The sequence below is a fragment of the Glycine max genome, chromosome 18 (assembly GCF_000004515.6).
Source record: "Glycine max cultivar Williams 82 chromosome 18, Glycine_max_v4.0, whole genome shotgun sequence".
NCBI lineage: Eukaryota > Viridiplantae > Streptophyta > Magnoliopsida > Fabales > Fabaceae > Glycine > Glycine max.
In genome coordinates this window covers 9,458,173-9,472,949 of record NC_038254.2, presented here as the reverse complement: position 1 = coordinate 9,472,949, position 14,777 = coordinate 9,458,173, and the positions used below count along the sequence as shown (strand labels likewise).

Sequence of the window (14,777 nt, the reverse complement as noted above, 5' to 3'; positions counted from 1 at the left end):
ATCCTTGTGGCTGCTCCACATAGATCTCTTCTTCAAGTACGCTGTTAAGGAAGGCGGATTTGACATCTAGTTGATGGATACTCCATCCTTTTTCTGACGCAAGAGCTATTAGAGCTCTTATGGTATCAAGACGAGCTACTGGTGCAAATGTCTCATTATAGTCAATTCCGGGTTGCTGTGAGTAACCCTTAGCTACTAGCCTCGCCTTGTGTTTCTGTATGGTTCCATCAGGGTTGAGCTTTGTCTTATAGACCCACTTAACCCCAATGATATCTTTTTCATGGGAACGATTTACTAACTCCCATGTGTTGTTTTTCTCGATCATCTGTATCTCTTCTTCCATTGCCTTGACCCATACTTCCTTCTTTGACGCTTCTTCAAAGCTTCCAGGTTCAAGTATGGCCAAGTTACAGGTTTCATATATGTCCACCAAAGATCTTACTCGTCTTGGAGTAGACTTTGGTGATGATAGTTCTTGATCTTGTTGTTGTGGTGGAGGTGAAGGTGGTTCACCTGGGTCTTCTTCCTCATCTTCTTCTTGAGGTAGTTGAGTGGGTATAAGAACGTTCTTCTCCACTTTTTCTTCATCCCAATTCCAAGAAGCGTACTCATCAACTTCAACATCTCGGCTGATGACGAGTTTCTTAGTTTGCAAGTTGTAGACACGGTAGCCCTTAGAGATATTGCTATACCCAAGGAAGATACCTCGTATAGTCTTGTCTTCAAGCTTGTGGCTCTTCACGTCTGGAATATGAATGTAGCATATAGATCCAAAGACCCTTAGATGCTTTGCTGATGGCTTCTTCCCGTTCCAAGCTTCAATTGGAGTCTTGTCTTTTACAGACTTAGTTGGACATCTGTTGAGTATGTAAACATCAGTGTAGACTGCTTCAGCCCAGAATGTGTTAGGTAGTCCCTTCTCCTTGAGCATCGATCTAGCCATCTCCATAACTGTGCGATTCTTTCTCTCGGACACTCCATTTTGTTGAGGAGAATATGCGACTGTAAGTTGTCACTCAATGCCTTCATCCTCACAAAATCTTTCAAACTCGCGAGAGGTGTACTCTTTGCCGCGATCACTTCTTAGTACTTTTATCCGTTTTCCACTTTGATTTTCAACAAGGGCCTTGAAATTTTTGAATACTCCAAGGACTTCTGATTTTTCTTTTAGAAAATATACCCATGTCATTCTAGAGAAGTCATCAATGAAGAGTATGAAGTACCTGTTGTTCCCATGTGATGGCGTCCTCATTGGTCCACAAGTGTCCGTATGTATCAGCTCTAATAGATCTTTTGCTCTCCATGCTCCACTTGTTGAGAAAGGAAATCGGTGTTGCTTACCAAGGAGACATCCTTCACACACTTCATTGTTCTCCTTTATGCTTGGAAGATCTCTCATCATGTTCTTCTCATGTAACAACTTCAAGGCATGTGTGTTGAAATGGCCAAATCTTCGATGCCATAGCCATGAATCATCAACTTGTACCTTCATGGCAATGTTTGTTGCATATTTTAAATTTAGAGGGAAGCTTCTATTGCTCTTATTCATCTTTACTTGGGCTATCTCAGACCTTTTATTTTTGTTGTCTAAGATTTTGCATACACCTCCTTCAAAGTGAAGTGTGTAGCCTCTCTCCATCATTTGGCCAATGCTTAGAAGATTTTCTTTTAGGTTGGGAACTAGTAAGACATCATGGATAAGTCGCGTACCTTTATCTGTCTCCACCATGACAGTGCCTTTGCCTTTTGATTCAACCACACTTCCATTTCCCAGTTGAACTTTGAATTTGACCGACTTGTCAATGCTTTTGAAAATAGTCTCATCCTTGGCCATGTGATTGCTACATCCACTATCCAAGTACCAGCTTCCTCCCTTTTCTTTTATTGAGTCTTGAGTGGCGTAGAACGTACATTGTTCTTGATCATGCTCCTCTGCGATATTGGCTTGATGCCTATTTTTGTTGCGACAATTTTTCTCTACGTGTCCGAACTTCTTGCAATGGTTGCATTGTGGCATATTACGGAACCAACAATTTTTCTCTGCGTGGCCTTGCCTTTTGCATATATTGCATGGAGGATTTTTATCTGTTTTGTTCTTAAGGAAATTCCTAGAACCTTCTCTTCTTCTGGAAGTTTCTCCATAATTTTTCTTTCCTCCATTTTCTTTGTTTTGGGGCTGAAATTTAAACTTTGACTGGAAGGCATTTTCAATTGTATCTTCTTTATGCCTATACAGTCTTTGCTCATATGCTTCAAGAGAGCCCACAAGTTCTGTCTCTGATAGAATGGACAGATCTTTGGTTTCCTCAATCGTTGTCACGATTTGGTCAAACTTTTGAGGCATAGTAATTAGAATTTTCTCAACAATTTTCTTGTTAAGAATATCTTCCCCAAAAGCTCTCATTTGATTAACTATTTCTTTAACTTTAGAATAGTAATCTTTAACTGTCTCAGACTCCTTCATCTTCAATAGTTTAAAATCTCTTCTTAGAGATTGAAGTTTAACGGCACGTACCTTAACACTTCCTTGAAACTCCTCCTGCAATGTGTTCCACGCTTCTTTGGCAGTCTTAGCTCCCATAATTCTTGGGAAAATTGGATCAGTCACCGCTTGGTTCAAGGTGAACAACACCTTTGAATTTTTCTGTTTATTTTTCTTCAACTCTTTTTCTTGAGATGCATTAAGAGCTAAAGTATTTGCGGGAATGGTGAAGCCTTCTTCCACTATGTCCCATAAATCTTGAGATGAAAAATATGTTTCCATTTTAACACGCCAGAAGTCATAATTTTCACCATTGAAGATAGGGACAGAAATAGTTGACGATTGAGTAGTGTTATCCATAGCTTAGAAAAAATATTATTGGAGTGGGTTAGTAGTACAAAGGAAATTTTTGAAGTAGTTGGGAGGATTTTGGAATGGTAGGTAGGTAAGATAACTATGCCCAATGTATGACCGAACGTAGCTCTGATGCCACTGTTGATAGTTGATTAGATGATAGTTGATAGTTGATAGTTTTAGAGAATTGTTTTAGAAAGAAGGCTATGTCATTGATTTCTTGGATTGTCAATTACAACATACCAATTGCCTATTTATAGGCTCAAGTCACCAACCTCTCCATAGTGATGAATGTTTCTACATTACTTTAGGTCTTTCTAGAATTGTCATGATAGATTAGTATCATGATAGTTCTAGATTCTTCTATCTTATACATACACTTATAGTTCTAGATTGTTCTACCATATTCATACACATTATAGTTCTAGATTGTTCTACCATATTCATATACACTATAGTTCTAGATTGTTCTACCATATTCATACATATTATATTTAAGAATATTCTAGAAATTTGTAGCAATTTCAACAAGTGGCAATGGATCATCAGTCAAACAGGTCTGCAACAAGGACAACGTAACAAGATTTTGGAGCTTGGCAACCCAGTTTGGGAACTCCATTAACACCCCTACAATGCGAACCTTCTGAAGTACAGGTGCACATACATCAAATTGCAAATCATTGACCCCAAGTATATATTTTGCATTAATGTATAGCTTCTCCAGGTGTTGCAACTTGTTTATCAAGGAGCATAGAGAACTTGTGAATTCTTCACGAACATTGGTCAAGCCCAACACCCTTAATTGTGTAAGTCTTTCCAACTCTTTCATTACTTCTTCTGCATCCATGTCACGTAGTGTTTGTAGGGACATTAGAACTCCAATGCCACCCTCCATTTGAAGCCCACCAAATAACCCAAACAACCTATCATGAGCTAGAAGATGCCTTGACTTTTTAAGCTTGTAGAACTCTCTTGGCATCATACGCACAACAAACTGTCTTAGATCCAATGTTTCTAGGTTGTGCAACAAGCCTATTGATTTTGGAAGATTTTCTATCTTTGAATTCTTCAAACTTAAGTACGTCAAAAGGGATAAATCCCAAAAATTTTCTGTGAGCGGAACATACTTATACAGTGAATCGCCTTCAAAATGAAGTACCCTTAATAACCTGTAGTTTGTAGGCATTCTCTTCACCAAGGATTCTGATAATTCTTCATCACTAAAAACATGAAGTGATCGAATGCTTGAGTTTACAACACTTCCCATCAAATTGTTGGAACCGGATGCTATTGTTAGGCGACGAATCATTCCACTTCTTGGCAAGTTCTCACGCTCACTCGCAGAATGGCAAAACCTTAAATCTTCATTTTTCTCACGGATAATTTCATGTAGTAGGTCATGAACGCGACAGCCTTTGATTTTTCCACCCTTGGTAAATGAAGATACTTGAACCAAACTTCTTTGGATTAACTCATTTAAATATTTTTCTGCCACTTCCTCTAAAGTTTTTGTTGCTTCAGATTTGACGAATCCCTCAGCTATCCATTGAGGAATCAGTCTCCCACGTTCAACTTCGTAATCTTCTGGATATATTCCGAAATACAAGAAGCATGGTTTGAGATTGTAAGGCAAATCATGATAACTGAAATTCAAAATCTTTTTGACAGGAGATAAACTGGGATTTTTCCCTAGTTCAGAACTTAGATTCTGATAAAACCTCTGCCATTTAAGTATTTTTTTTTTCATCGAATAAAAGACCACCAATGACCACAATTGCTAGTGGTAAACCATGACACTTTTTAACAATTTCAGTGTATATGTCCTTAAGATTGCTTGGATAATGTCCATCAAATTCAGATCCAAATGCCTTTGTGTAAAACAATTCCAATGATTTTTCAAGTGTTAAAGGTTGCAGCTCATGCACTTGAATAACAGCAGATCTCTTACAGGAATTAACAACATCCTGATTTCTGGTTGTGATCAATATCGTACTTCCATTTTCATTATCAATTAAAGCAAACTCCATTTGTTGCCAAAAACAGTTATTCCAGACGTCATCAAACACAACAACATACCTCTTGTGGCGCAACCGATTTCTCACTTGATCTATCAATGATTTTTTATCCATTGTAGAATAATCACTCTGAGAATGATCCACTCTTTTTTCTTCTTCTACAAACTTGAGCAACAAATCCCTCAACTGTCCTTCTATGGTGTAGGATTGAGACACTGTGATCCATGCATGGAGGGTGAAATGTGTCCTGACTTTGCCAAAAACTTTCTTGGCAAGAGTAGTTTTTCCGAGTTCTCCCATTCCTACCACAGAGATTACAGTGCGCTTTTTTCGCCCCTCTTTCAACCATTTTTCCAATGTATCTCTAGGGCCGTCAAAGCCCACAACCTTAGCCTCCTTAAGATACAGAGGAGCCATTCGAAGGTTGTCAAACGTGTTTTGGTTTCCTCCAAAAGATTTCATTTGTGAGGTATCCTCATTTCCATTCCTCTCGTTGATCCTACGAAATTCTGATTTAACATCCTCATTCATGTATGCAAACTGAAGAAGAGAAGCCGTAGTTTTGACGAAATCAATAGCCTTACAAGGTAAAGCTGCACATCCAGGATCCTCACCAAGCTCCTTTTCCTCATGGATGGTGTATTCATCAATGATATCTTCCATGCGAAAAGATGTTTTCACAAGCTGCTTCACCTTTGCTTTGATTTCGTCACGTGACTTGCCTTCTTCAGCTGCTGCCATCTTATCTACATCATGAATGATGGCTTGAATCCCATCAAGTTTGTCTTTCATGTCTGCAACATCTTTTGGAACCTCCATGACTGAGTTCACAGCTTTCTTCAAGGGTGGAAGCAAATAATCAACAGCCAAGGACGCTGCAATTTCCTGCAATTTCTCCATCTTAGTCTAGATCTAGTTTCTGCTATTGGTATGTGTTGAGAGTGAGATGAGAGGAATCTAAACTGTGTCCTTCAACATGAACAAGAGTTTGACTTTGCCTAGGTCATTCTTTAATTGTACACGCTTAACCAATGCGATTGTGATTGTAATTTACCAATGTAATTCCCTAAAATAAATCAAGGAGCTAAAAGTAATATGCTGAAAGGATAAAAATTTGTGTAATTTACTCTAACATGAAAAATTCAATTACCTTTATATTTCTCATCTTTTTTATTTCATAAATTATTTGAAAACTACATGCACTTCAAAGTAAAGAAAACATATTTATATGCAACAAACTAACAAAAGATTGAAATTACCAAAAGAGTAAACGAATATTAAGTTTTGTAAAAAAAATGAATATTAACTTTTTTAATTTTATCAAAAGAGACATAAAAGTTATGGAATTAATTTTCATAAATTTACAATAATGTGTACATTATGAAAATTTTAAAAATATAATTTGTAAGGATTAAAAAATATTAAATTACAAGAATTAAAAATATATTTAATTTTTTTTTCTTAATGTGAAAGATGCAACTGCTATAACATCAACTCCGGAGTGTATAATAATTTCATTTGATTCTTAAGCTTTTGTATGTCATCTATTTATAATAAATAAATTCTGAGACACAAGCTGTGACATTGCCATCTGCGATTTTCAGAAAGCAGAGATTCTTGTATTTCATCCTTTTTGCTTAGGTGGCACACTCTTCTCATTTCACCATTTCAAATTCCGAGACACTGGTTACTCAGGCTGTTATTAAACTGTCATTAAAAGTGTTCCATATCAGTCTTCCAAGGTGTTTAAAGTCTGAAACAAATGCTACTTATCAGTTACTAAACTGTCATTTACCTTTTTTAAATTAATTGGGTTGACATTGCTCAATAGTTAATGCATTCTCTACTTATCCATTTTGTTCATATATGTTCTCACTGAGGTTTGCAAACAACTGTGCGAATTTTGTTTATTGTTTTGTTGAGGTGTTGCTTTATTAAAACTAATATTACCTTACGAATTTTGGGTATCATAGTTGTACTTGTATGGGGAAACAAAAGAGATTCGCATCACATCATTTAGCAATTTAGTTTCAGTCACGACAAATACAAAAGTTCTCACATAATGTTTGCAGATCTCTTCAAAGAAAGCGGCTGAGTATATACTGGCTTATAAGGCTGTTTGAAGGGGATGCCACCCTAGCTGACTTGATGCAGAGCAGACAGTTTCCATATAATGTTGGTACTATATTTAATCAGCCTGGTTGTGTTTAATAAATTGTTGGGTTTTATATTATTCTGGCCTTAAATTTTCTAATAAAGTTTATATCAGTTGTCCTGCATTTAAGAAAGAAAGTATTACCCAATTTTGATTAGCTTCTAGATTATGGGAGCTTTTCAATTTTAAAACCTGACCATATATCAGAATTGATTTTAATTTATGTGAGAAGTTTGATTCATTTTATTTTGTTTTTATTTAAGTTTTTGTTGAGAGATTTATCCAAACTGATTTTATACCCTCTTTCCTTGTGTGAGGAAGTTAGGGGGTGCAGTTACATAATACATCTATTTTCAAATATAAATTGGTGTTAAAATGTTCTATAATCTTCAACTATTCACCAAGTTTCCGTAATGAAGCACATTGTTCTTACATTCTATTTGAATTTTATTCTCCCATGGTAAATTGATAGGAAGGAAGAAGACAGGACTCAAGCTGAGACAGAGACACAGGCAGAAGCAATTGAAGTCACTCAAGGAGTAGCAACATCCACAACACAGGTGCACAAAGCAGAGAAAACCAAGAGAGCAGTGAAGAAGCCCACTTACCTCAAGGCTAGGACTTTGTCTGAAGGGTGAAGTGGGTATTTCATCAGCAAAATCATGAGAACCCCTTTGCTTGATGCTTGTCGGGTCTTGTAGAGGCAGGCATAACGGAATATAATATTCCTTAGGCACAAAATTACAAATTTTGTTACTTAGAAATTGCTATAAATATACTTGTAGTAATCAAGCACAGACATGAATGAAATTTCCATTTTCCTTACCTTTCTTCTTGGAGGTTCTCTGGTCCTCGAAACCAGACTTTTAGTTCTCTGGGCATATCATAAATCATGATTGCTTAAAGTCTTCAGATCAGACCAAATGATGGTGCCACAAATTTCAGGTTGAAACATTAATTTTGGATGAGGTTTTAAGACTTACCCAAAGGATTGGAAAGAGAAAATAGAATCATTGAAATAATCATGTGCATTGGATGGTCTTCACTCTACTGGTATTGTGCATAGGGATATCAAGCCACAGAACATTAGTTTGTTTGAAGGTAAACAATTTAAAGATTGCATAACTTTATCCAATGCAAAAAGATCCCTAATCCAAATTAAGCTCACATTTTTTTAAACCATTGGGATCAGAGTCTCATATATTCAACATCATTGATCTTGGAGCTGCTACAGATCTCCGAGTCGGCATCAACTGCATTCCTAAGGAGTTTCTTTTGGATCCAAGGTATCTTCTTTGACATTATTAACACAAGTAGCCAACTGACTTTGAACGTAATTCATTGATGGAAGCTTTTCGTTTTTATTTATTTCCATATTTTCAAATTTGTCTCTTGAAGAGATTGAAATAGATATAAAAAGATACTAATATTAGATTTAGTCTACATTTGCCATATAAATGTTCTTAGTTTTAAATGAAAACATATACAGGTGATAGGTTGCTTCTGCATATTTGGTTTGAAAATTGAATTGCTACCAAGTGGTTTTGAGGTTGCAAATCAAAATTGGAGTAATATATCAACCGTATATGTGTTTAAGATTTTTTAATATTTTTAAGTTTCTTGCATTCAACAGGGTTTATGACCTTTATGGATACAACTTTTTATTTTAACTCAAATTCCCTTGTAAGCAGGGTTAAAATTTTCAGACCCTAGCATGTTTGCAGTTGAAAACCCATCACGGATACTATCATTATTTCCTATTTCAACAAACTTTTCACAATTTTAAAATATATTAATTCTACATTTTTTAAACATAATCCAACCTAATATTTTCAGACCCTATCATGTATTATTTTTTTTACCCATGTAACGCACGGATCAATATCTAGTTTGATTAATGGCCACACAGTCCCACATCGGGTAGAAGTGAAAAGGTTGAACACCATACAAGTGAGGAGAAGACCCATAAACCTGAGTATTAAGGTTTTGGGTTAGAGTATGGTATCAGGTCTCCTTATGTGGTGACTCATGGTCCAGAAGATGTGACTGATGCAGCTGTAATTGCAGTCACAATGCCATTGTGATCACTTAGAATTCCTGAAAGTATACAACACATTTAAGCTAGCAAATTGGATAATACTGTTTTTTAATTTTTATTTCATTTTCTATCATGTTAATTTTTTCAAAATTTAAACATATAAGTAAATTTCTTCTATTGTTTATTTTTCATCAAAATGTTTGGTTTTCTATCATTTTAAAAAAAAAATAAGTAAATTTTTCTTATTATTTGCTTATGGTATAAATAATTGATCTCTATGTGACATATTATGTTATTTATTAAAATAAAATGATCGATTCAACAAAAAAAATAAAATGATCAAGATCCTGAAATTTCAAATCATATATATATATATATATATGCACGCGCGGGGTATGATTGATTCGTTGCCATGATTTTGGTGTAGTGAATGGAAGCATCCACGAGAAACCACAAACAGAAGAAATTTTATCTAAATAAAATATAATTAGAATGAATAAGGAAACATTATAAAAAGCAAACAAGTTATACAGAATTAGTTTTTCTCCTTATTCCGAAACAGAAAAAAGATTACAATGAACAAGGTCTTACAATCCTTGAAAGAGAAATTCTCGTAACATGGTGCAAACATAATACATCTAACAAGGAACTAATAAAAAAGCGAAATGTGGTAAATCACTCCGCTTTTTTCAGAAGTTTTACATCACTTTGCTAAAGAAACTAAGATAGGTTCACATGCATATTCTGTTTATCTGGGGACTTGAAGGAGCAATGATGAATTCCAAGGCAGTTTTAATGATGATTCAACGCTGTTGTTGTCACAGTCCACATGGAGAATTAGAAGTACGTGAAACTTAAATCCCAGGGCCTACCAATTCAAAAACATGTATATTATGAGTAATGATGGAACATGCAGAATAAACAACAACAAAAAATGCATATATTCCAAATTAAAGAGAGGGTATGAGAAGCAAAAAAACAGAGAAATTACTTTCGGAATCAAATAAAACTTAAAGGTTGAAATCTAAACAGTTGACAATAGCAATAACAATTATATTCAGCATAAGAATAAAGAAAACACCTACACTTTGAAAGTCTGACCTTTTTCATTTCCACCGTCATTCTATTATCCATTGACGTTGTCCTCTGTTGAGATTAAAGTTTTCTTGAAATTCAGGTGACATATGAATAGCATGGAAAACCTCAAGCTTTGGTAACTTGTAGAGACCAGAAGGCACCTCCTTCAGTTCGGGAATTCTGACTAACTTGAACTTTTCGAGAGAAGGCAATGCTCCATCTTCAATAACGATGGATTTCAAACCATACAAGCGATTCAGTAGTATTTGCTTAAGGTTCTGAAACCCCCTGTTTGGGAACTGCAAAACTTCACCATCGTATGCACTACGATTAATAAAGAGGGACGACAAATATGGTAAGTCCGTAAGTAGTGGCAATGGATCAACAGTCAAACGGGTGCGTGTCAAGGACAACGTAACAAGATTTGGGAGCTTGGCAACCCAGTTTGGGAACTCCTTTAAGCCCCCTACAATGCGAACCTTCTGAAGCACAGGTGCACATACATCAAATTGCAAATCAATGCGCCTAAGTAATGACCTTGGAGTAGTAATGTATAACTTGTCCAGGCGTTGCATCTTGTTTATCAAGGAGCACAGAGAACTTTTGTGATGTGACGGAACAAGGGTCAAGCCCAACACCCTTAATTGTGCAAGTCTTTCCAACCCTTTCATTACTTCTTCTGTATCATGGTTTGCTTTCACTTCACACAGTGTTTCTAGGGACGTTAGATCTCCAATGCTACCCTCTATTGGAAGCCGAAACCCTAAAAGGTGTCTTAACTTTTTAAGCTTGTAGAACTCTCTTGGCATCACAAGCACACGAGATTCTCTTAGATCCAATGTTTCTAGGTTGTGCAACACGCCTATTGATTTTGGAAGATCTACTATCTTTGAATTTCTGAAGCTTAAGTACGTCAAAAGGGATAAATCCCCAAAATTTTCCGTGAGCGGAACATAATTATACAGTGAATTGCGTTCAAAATGAAGTACCCTTAATAACCTGTAGTTTGTAGGCATTCTCTTCACCGAGGATTCTGATAATTCTTCATCACTAAAAACATGAAGTGATCGAATGTTTGAGTTTCCAACACTTCCCACCAAATTGTTGGAATCGGATGCTATTGTTAGGCGACGAATCATCCCACTTCTTGGCGAGTTCTCACGCTCACTTGCAGAATGGCAAAAGCTTAAATCTTCATTTTTCTCACGGATAATTTCATGTACTAGGTCATGAACACCACAGTATTTAATTTTGCCACCCTTAGTAAATGAAGATACTTGAACCAAACTTCTTTGGATCAACTCATTTAAATATTTTTCTGCCACTTCCTCTAAAGTTTCTGTTGCTTCAGATTTAACAAACCCCTCAGCTATCCATTGTAGAATCAATGTCCCGCGTTCAACTTTGTAATCTTCTGGATATATTCCGAAATACAAGAAGCATGGTTTGAGATTGTAAGGCAAATCATGATAACTGAAACCCAAAATCCTTTTCACAGGATTTAAACTGGGATTTTTCCCTAGTTCGCAACTTAGATTTTGATAAAACCTCTGCCATTTAAGTATTTCTCTTTTTTTGTCGAATAAAAGACCACCAATGACCACAATTGCTAGTGGTAAGCCTTGACACTTTTTAACAATTTCAGTGGATATGTCCTTAAGATTGCTTGGACAACGTCCATTAAAGTCAGATCCAAATGCCTTTGTATAAAACAATTCCAATGATTTTTCAAGAGTTAAAGGTTTCAGCTCATGCACTTGAATAGCAGCAGATCTCTTACAGGAATTAACAGCATCCTGATTTCTGGTTGTGATTAATATCCTACTTCCATTTTCATCATCAATTAAAGCAAACTCCATTTCTTGCCAAAAAAGAGTATTCCACACGTCATCAAACACAACAACATACCTCTTGTGGTGCAAGTGCTTTCTCACTTGATCTATCAATGATTTTTTATCCATTGAAGAATAATCCCCTCTTTTTTCTTCTTCTACAAACTCGAGCAACATATCCCTCAACAGTCCTTCTGCGGTGTAGGATTGAGATACTGTGATCCATGCATGGAGAGTGAAATGTGTCCGGACTTTGTCAAAAACTTTCTTGACAAGAGTAGTTTTTCCAAGTCCTCCCATTCCTACCACAGAGATTACAGTGCGCTCTTCTCGCCCCTCTTTCAACCATTTTTCCAATGTATCTCCAGGGCCGTCAAAGCCCAAAACCTCAGCCTCCTTAAGATACAGAGGAGCCATTCGAAGGTTATGGAACGTGATGTTTTGGTTTCCTCCAGAAGATTGGATTTGGGAGCTATCTTCACTTCCATTCCTCTCCTTGATTCCACGAAATTCGGATTTCACGTCCTCATTCATGTATGCAAATTGAAGACGAGAGGCCGTAGTTTTGACGAAATCAATAGCCTTACAAGGTAAAGCTTTACATCCAGGATCATCACCAAGTTGCTTTTCCTCATGGATCATGCATTCATCAACGATATCTTCCATGCAAAAGGATGTTTCCACCAGCTGCTTCAGCTTTGCTTTGAGACCATCATGTGAGTTGCCTTCTTCAGCTGCTGCCATCTTATCTACATCATGAATGATGGCTTGAATCCCATCAAGTTTGTCTTTCATGTCTGCCACATCTTTTGGAACCTCCATGACTGACTTCACAGCTTTCTTCAAGGGTGTTTGCAAATAATCAACAGCGAAGGGCGCTACAATTTCCAGTAAGTTCGCCATCTTAGTCTAGATCTAGTTTCTGCTATTGGTGAGTGTTGAGACTAAGATGGGAGGAATCTAAACTGTCCTTCAAGATCAAGAAGAGTTTGACTTTAGCTTAGTCATTCTTTAATTGTACGCGCTTAACCAATGCGATTGTGATTGTCATTTACCAATAGAAAAATACTCCTTTTGCTTCCTTTCTATTTGTTTTTAAAAATACAATAAATTTTCTTCATTCTAATAAAATAATTATAAAATTTCTTATTTTATTTCTTTTTTATTTATACACCATAATAAATACATATGTATAAATTAATTAAGAATTAGGTGAAAATTAGAATATAATAGACAAAAGTATAACTAATGTTATTTTGAACACGTTATATATATAAAATTATTTTTTTCCCAAAAAAATGACAATTAAAAAGGATATTTTACACTCAGGCTAATGCTAATAAAGTTGTTATGGAAGTATGTGTAAAACTCTAAGATTTCCTAAATTATTAATTATAAGAAACCAATATTATTTTTAAACATATGATTATCATGAATAATAAATAAATAGTATATCTTTCTCCGTAGTAAGATTTCTACTTTATTTAGTTTGGAATAGGAGAGAAATAAAATTTCACTTCTTTTTGAGTAAGTTGTGATTTTCCCTCCTTTTATTTTTGTCTTACTATAGCAACCTTTGAATTTGTGATCTAGCTAATCTGAATGTGATTAAAGAAAGCTAATTGTATTTGTCAGCGTTAGTAGTACCAATTAAAATTAATTAAAAAACGGTGTTCGTCGGAGAGTATATGTCTTGGAGGTATAAATATTTCATTTTGATTTTTCATTTGACTCCATATTTTTAGGCTCTAACTTTGGTAAATCAATTTCTTTTATTAAAAATCAGAAATACTTTTCAAAGGAAACAATCATACATATATATATATATATATATATATATATATATATATATATATATATATATAAATTTATGCACTCGGGTTTAAAATTTTTTTCTTCTAATACTCCCTCGAATTCACTTTTATGATATTTAAGGTTTTGATATAGGTATTAAAAAATATAATTAATATTTAGAATTTCATAAAATTTATCATGTAACTTCCTAAAATAAATCAGGAAGCTAAAAGTAATGTTTTAAAATGAAGAAAGATTTGTGTTATTCACTTAATTAATTTGCTCTAACATGAAAAATTCAATTACCTTTATATTTATCATTTTTTTTAATTTCAAAAACTATTGGAAAACTACATGCACTTGAAAGTAAATAAAACATATTTATATGCATCAAACCAACAAAAATAAGATGATTGAAATTACTAAAAGAGTAAACGAATATTAACTTCTGTAAAAAAATGAATATTAACTTATTTAATTTTATCAAAAGAGACATAATAATTATGGAACTAATTTTCATAAATTTACAATAATGTGTAAAATTTTAAAATATTACAAAAAAAATAGATGCACGGATACAAAATTAAAAATATATAAATCCTAAGGCACACAACTATGCATTATGAGATTGCAATATTATTTTTGCCACATCAACATATTCATGTACGAGTCATTTTTCTATATTTCTATCTTCTACTACATCTCATCTCCCCTCTACACTAATCCAACTTTTTCATTCCCAATTTTAACCCAAATTAACATATCCAATTGTTTACCCATATGTTGTTGAAATCTCATCCCTCGTTTCAATCCTTATTACACATGCAAGGTGCATGTTATTTTTTCTTCCTCTTGTTACTGAAATATCAAAAGATTGAATATATGATTTTTTTTTAAATATCTTTAGTAGTCCCTATAATTTAATTTAGTAATTTTTTCCTTTTTTATTTGTAATTTTTTATTTTAGTCCTTGCAAATTATGTTTGTTTTGTTTTTCATCCTTTAAGTGATTTAAATAACACTTTTTATG

The 14,777-nt window shown here is 34.7% G+C and overlaps 2 protein-coding genes across 3 annotated transcripts; both read right to left on the bottom strand.

Annotated features, from left to right (window-relative positions):
* Positions 1-3,341: 3,341 nt before the first annotated feature.
* Positions 3,342-5,751, bottom strand: LOC102662760 (disease resistance protein RPM1). Its single transcript, XM_006603123.1, has 2 exons — positions 4,626-5,751; positions 3,342-4,525 (listed from the first exon to the last, which is right to left on the bottom strand). Exons 1-2 carry the CDS (start codon positions 5,749-5,751, stop codon positions 3,342-3,344), a joined length of 2,310 nt encoding a protein of 769 aa, XP_006603186.1.
* Positions 5,752-9,577: 3,826 nt separating this feature from the next.
* Positions 9,578-12,927, bottom strand: LOC100785955 (disease resistance protein RPM1). Of its 2 annotated transcripts, none has more exons than XM_003553020.4 (2): positions 10,146-12,927; positions 9,578-9,912 (listed from the first exon to the last, which is right to left on the bottom strand). In XM_003553020.4, the coding sequence occupies exon 1, from the start codon at positions 12,854-12,856 to the stop codon at positions 10,163-10,165; it is 2,694 nt and encodes an 897-aa protein (XP_003553068.1). In that variant the 5' UTR covers positions 12,857-12,927; the 3' UTR covers positions 9,578-9,912; positions 10,146-10,162. The 2 variants fall into 2 exon arrangements, with proteins under 2 accessions (XP_003553068.1, XP_014625909.1); XM_014770423.3 differs by having other exon boundaries at positions 10,130-12,919.
* Between the last annotated feature and the right edge of the window lie 1,850 nt (positions 12,928-14,777).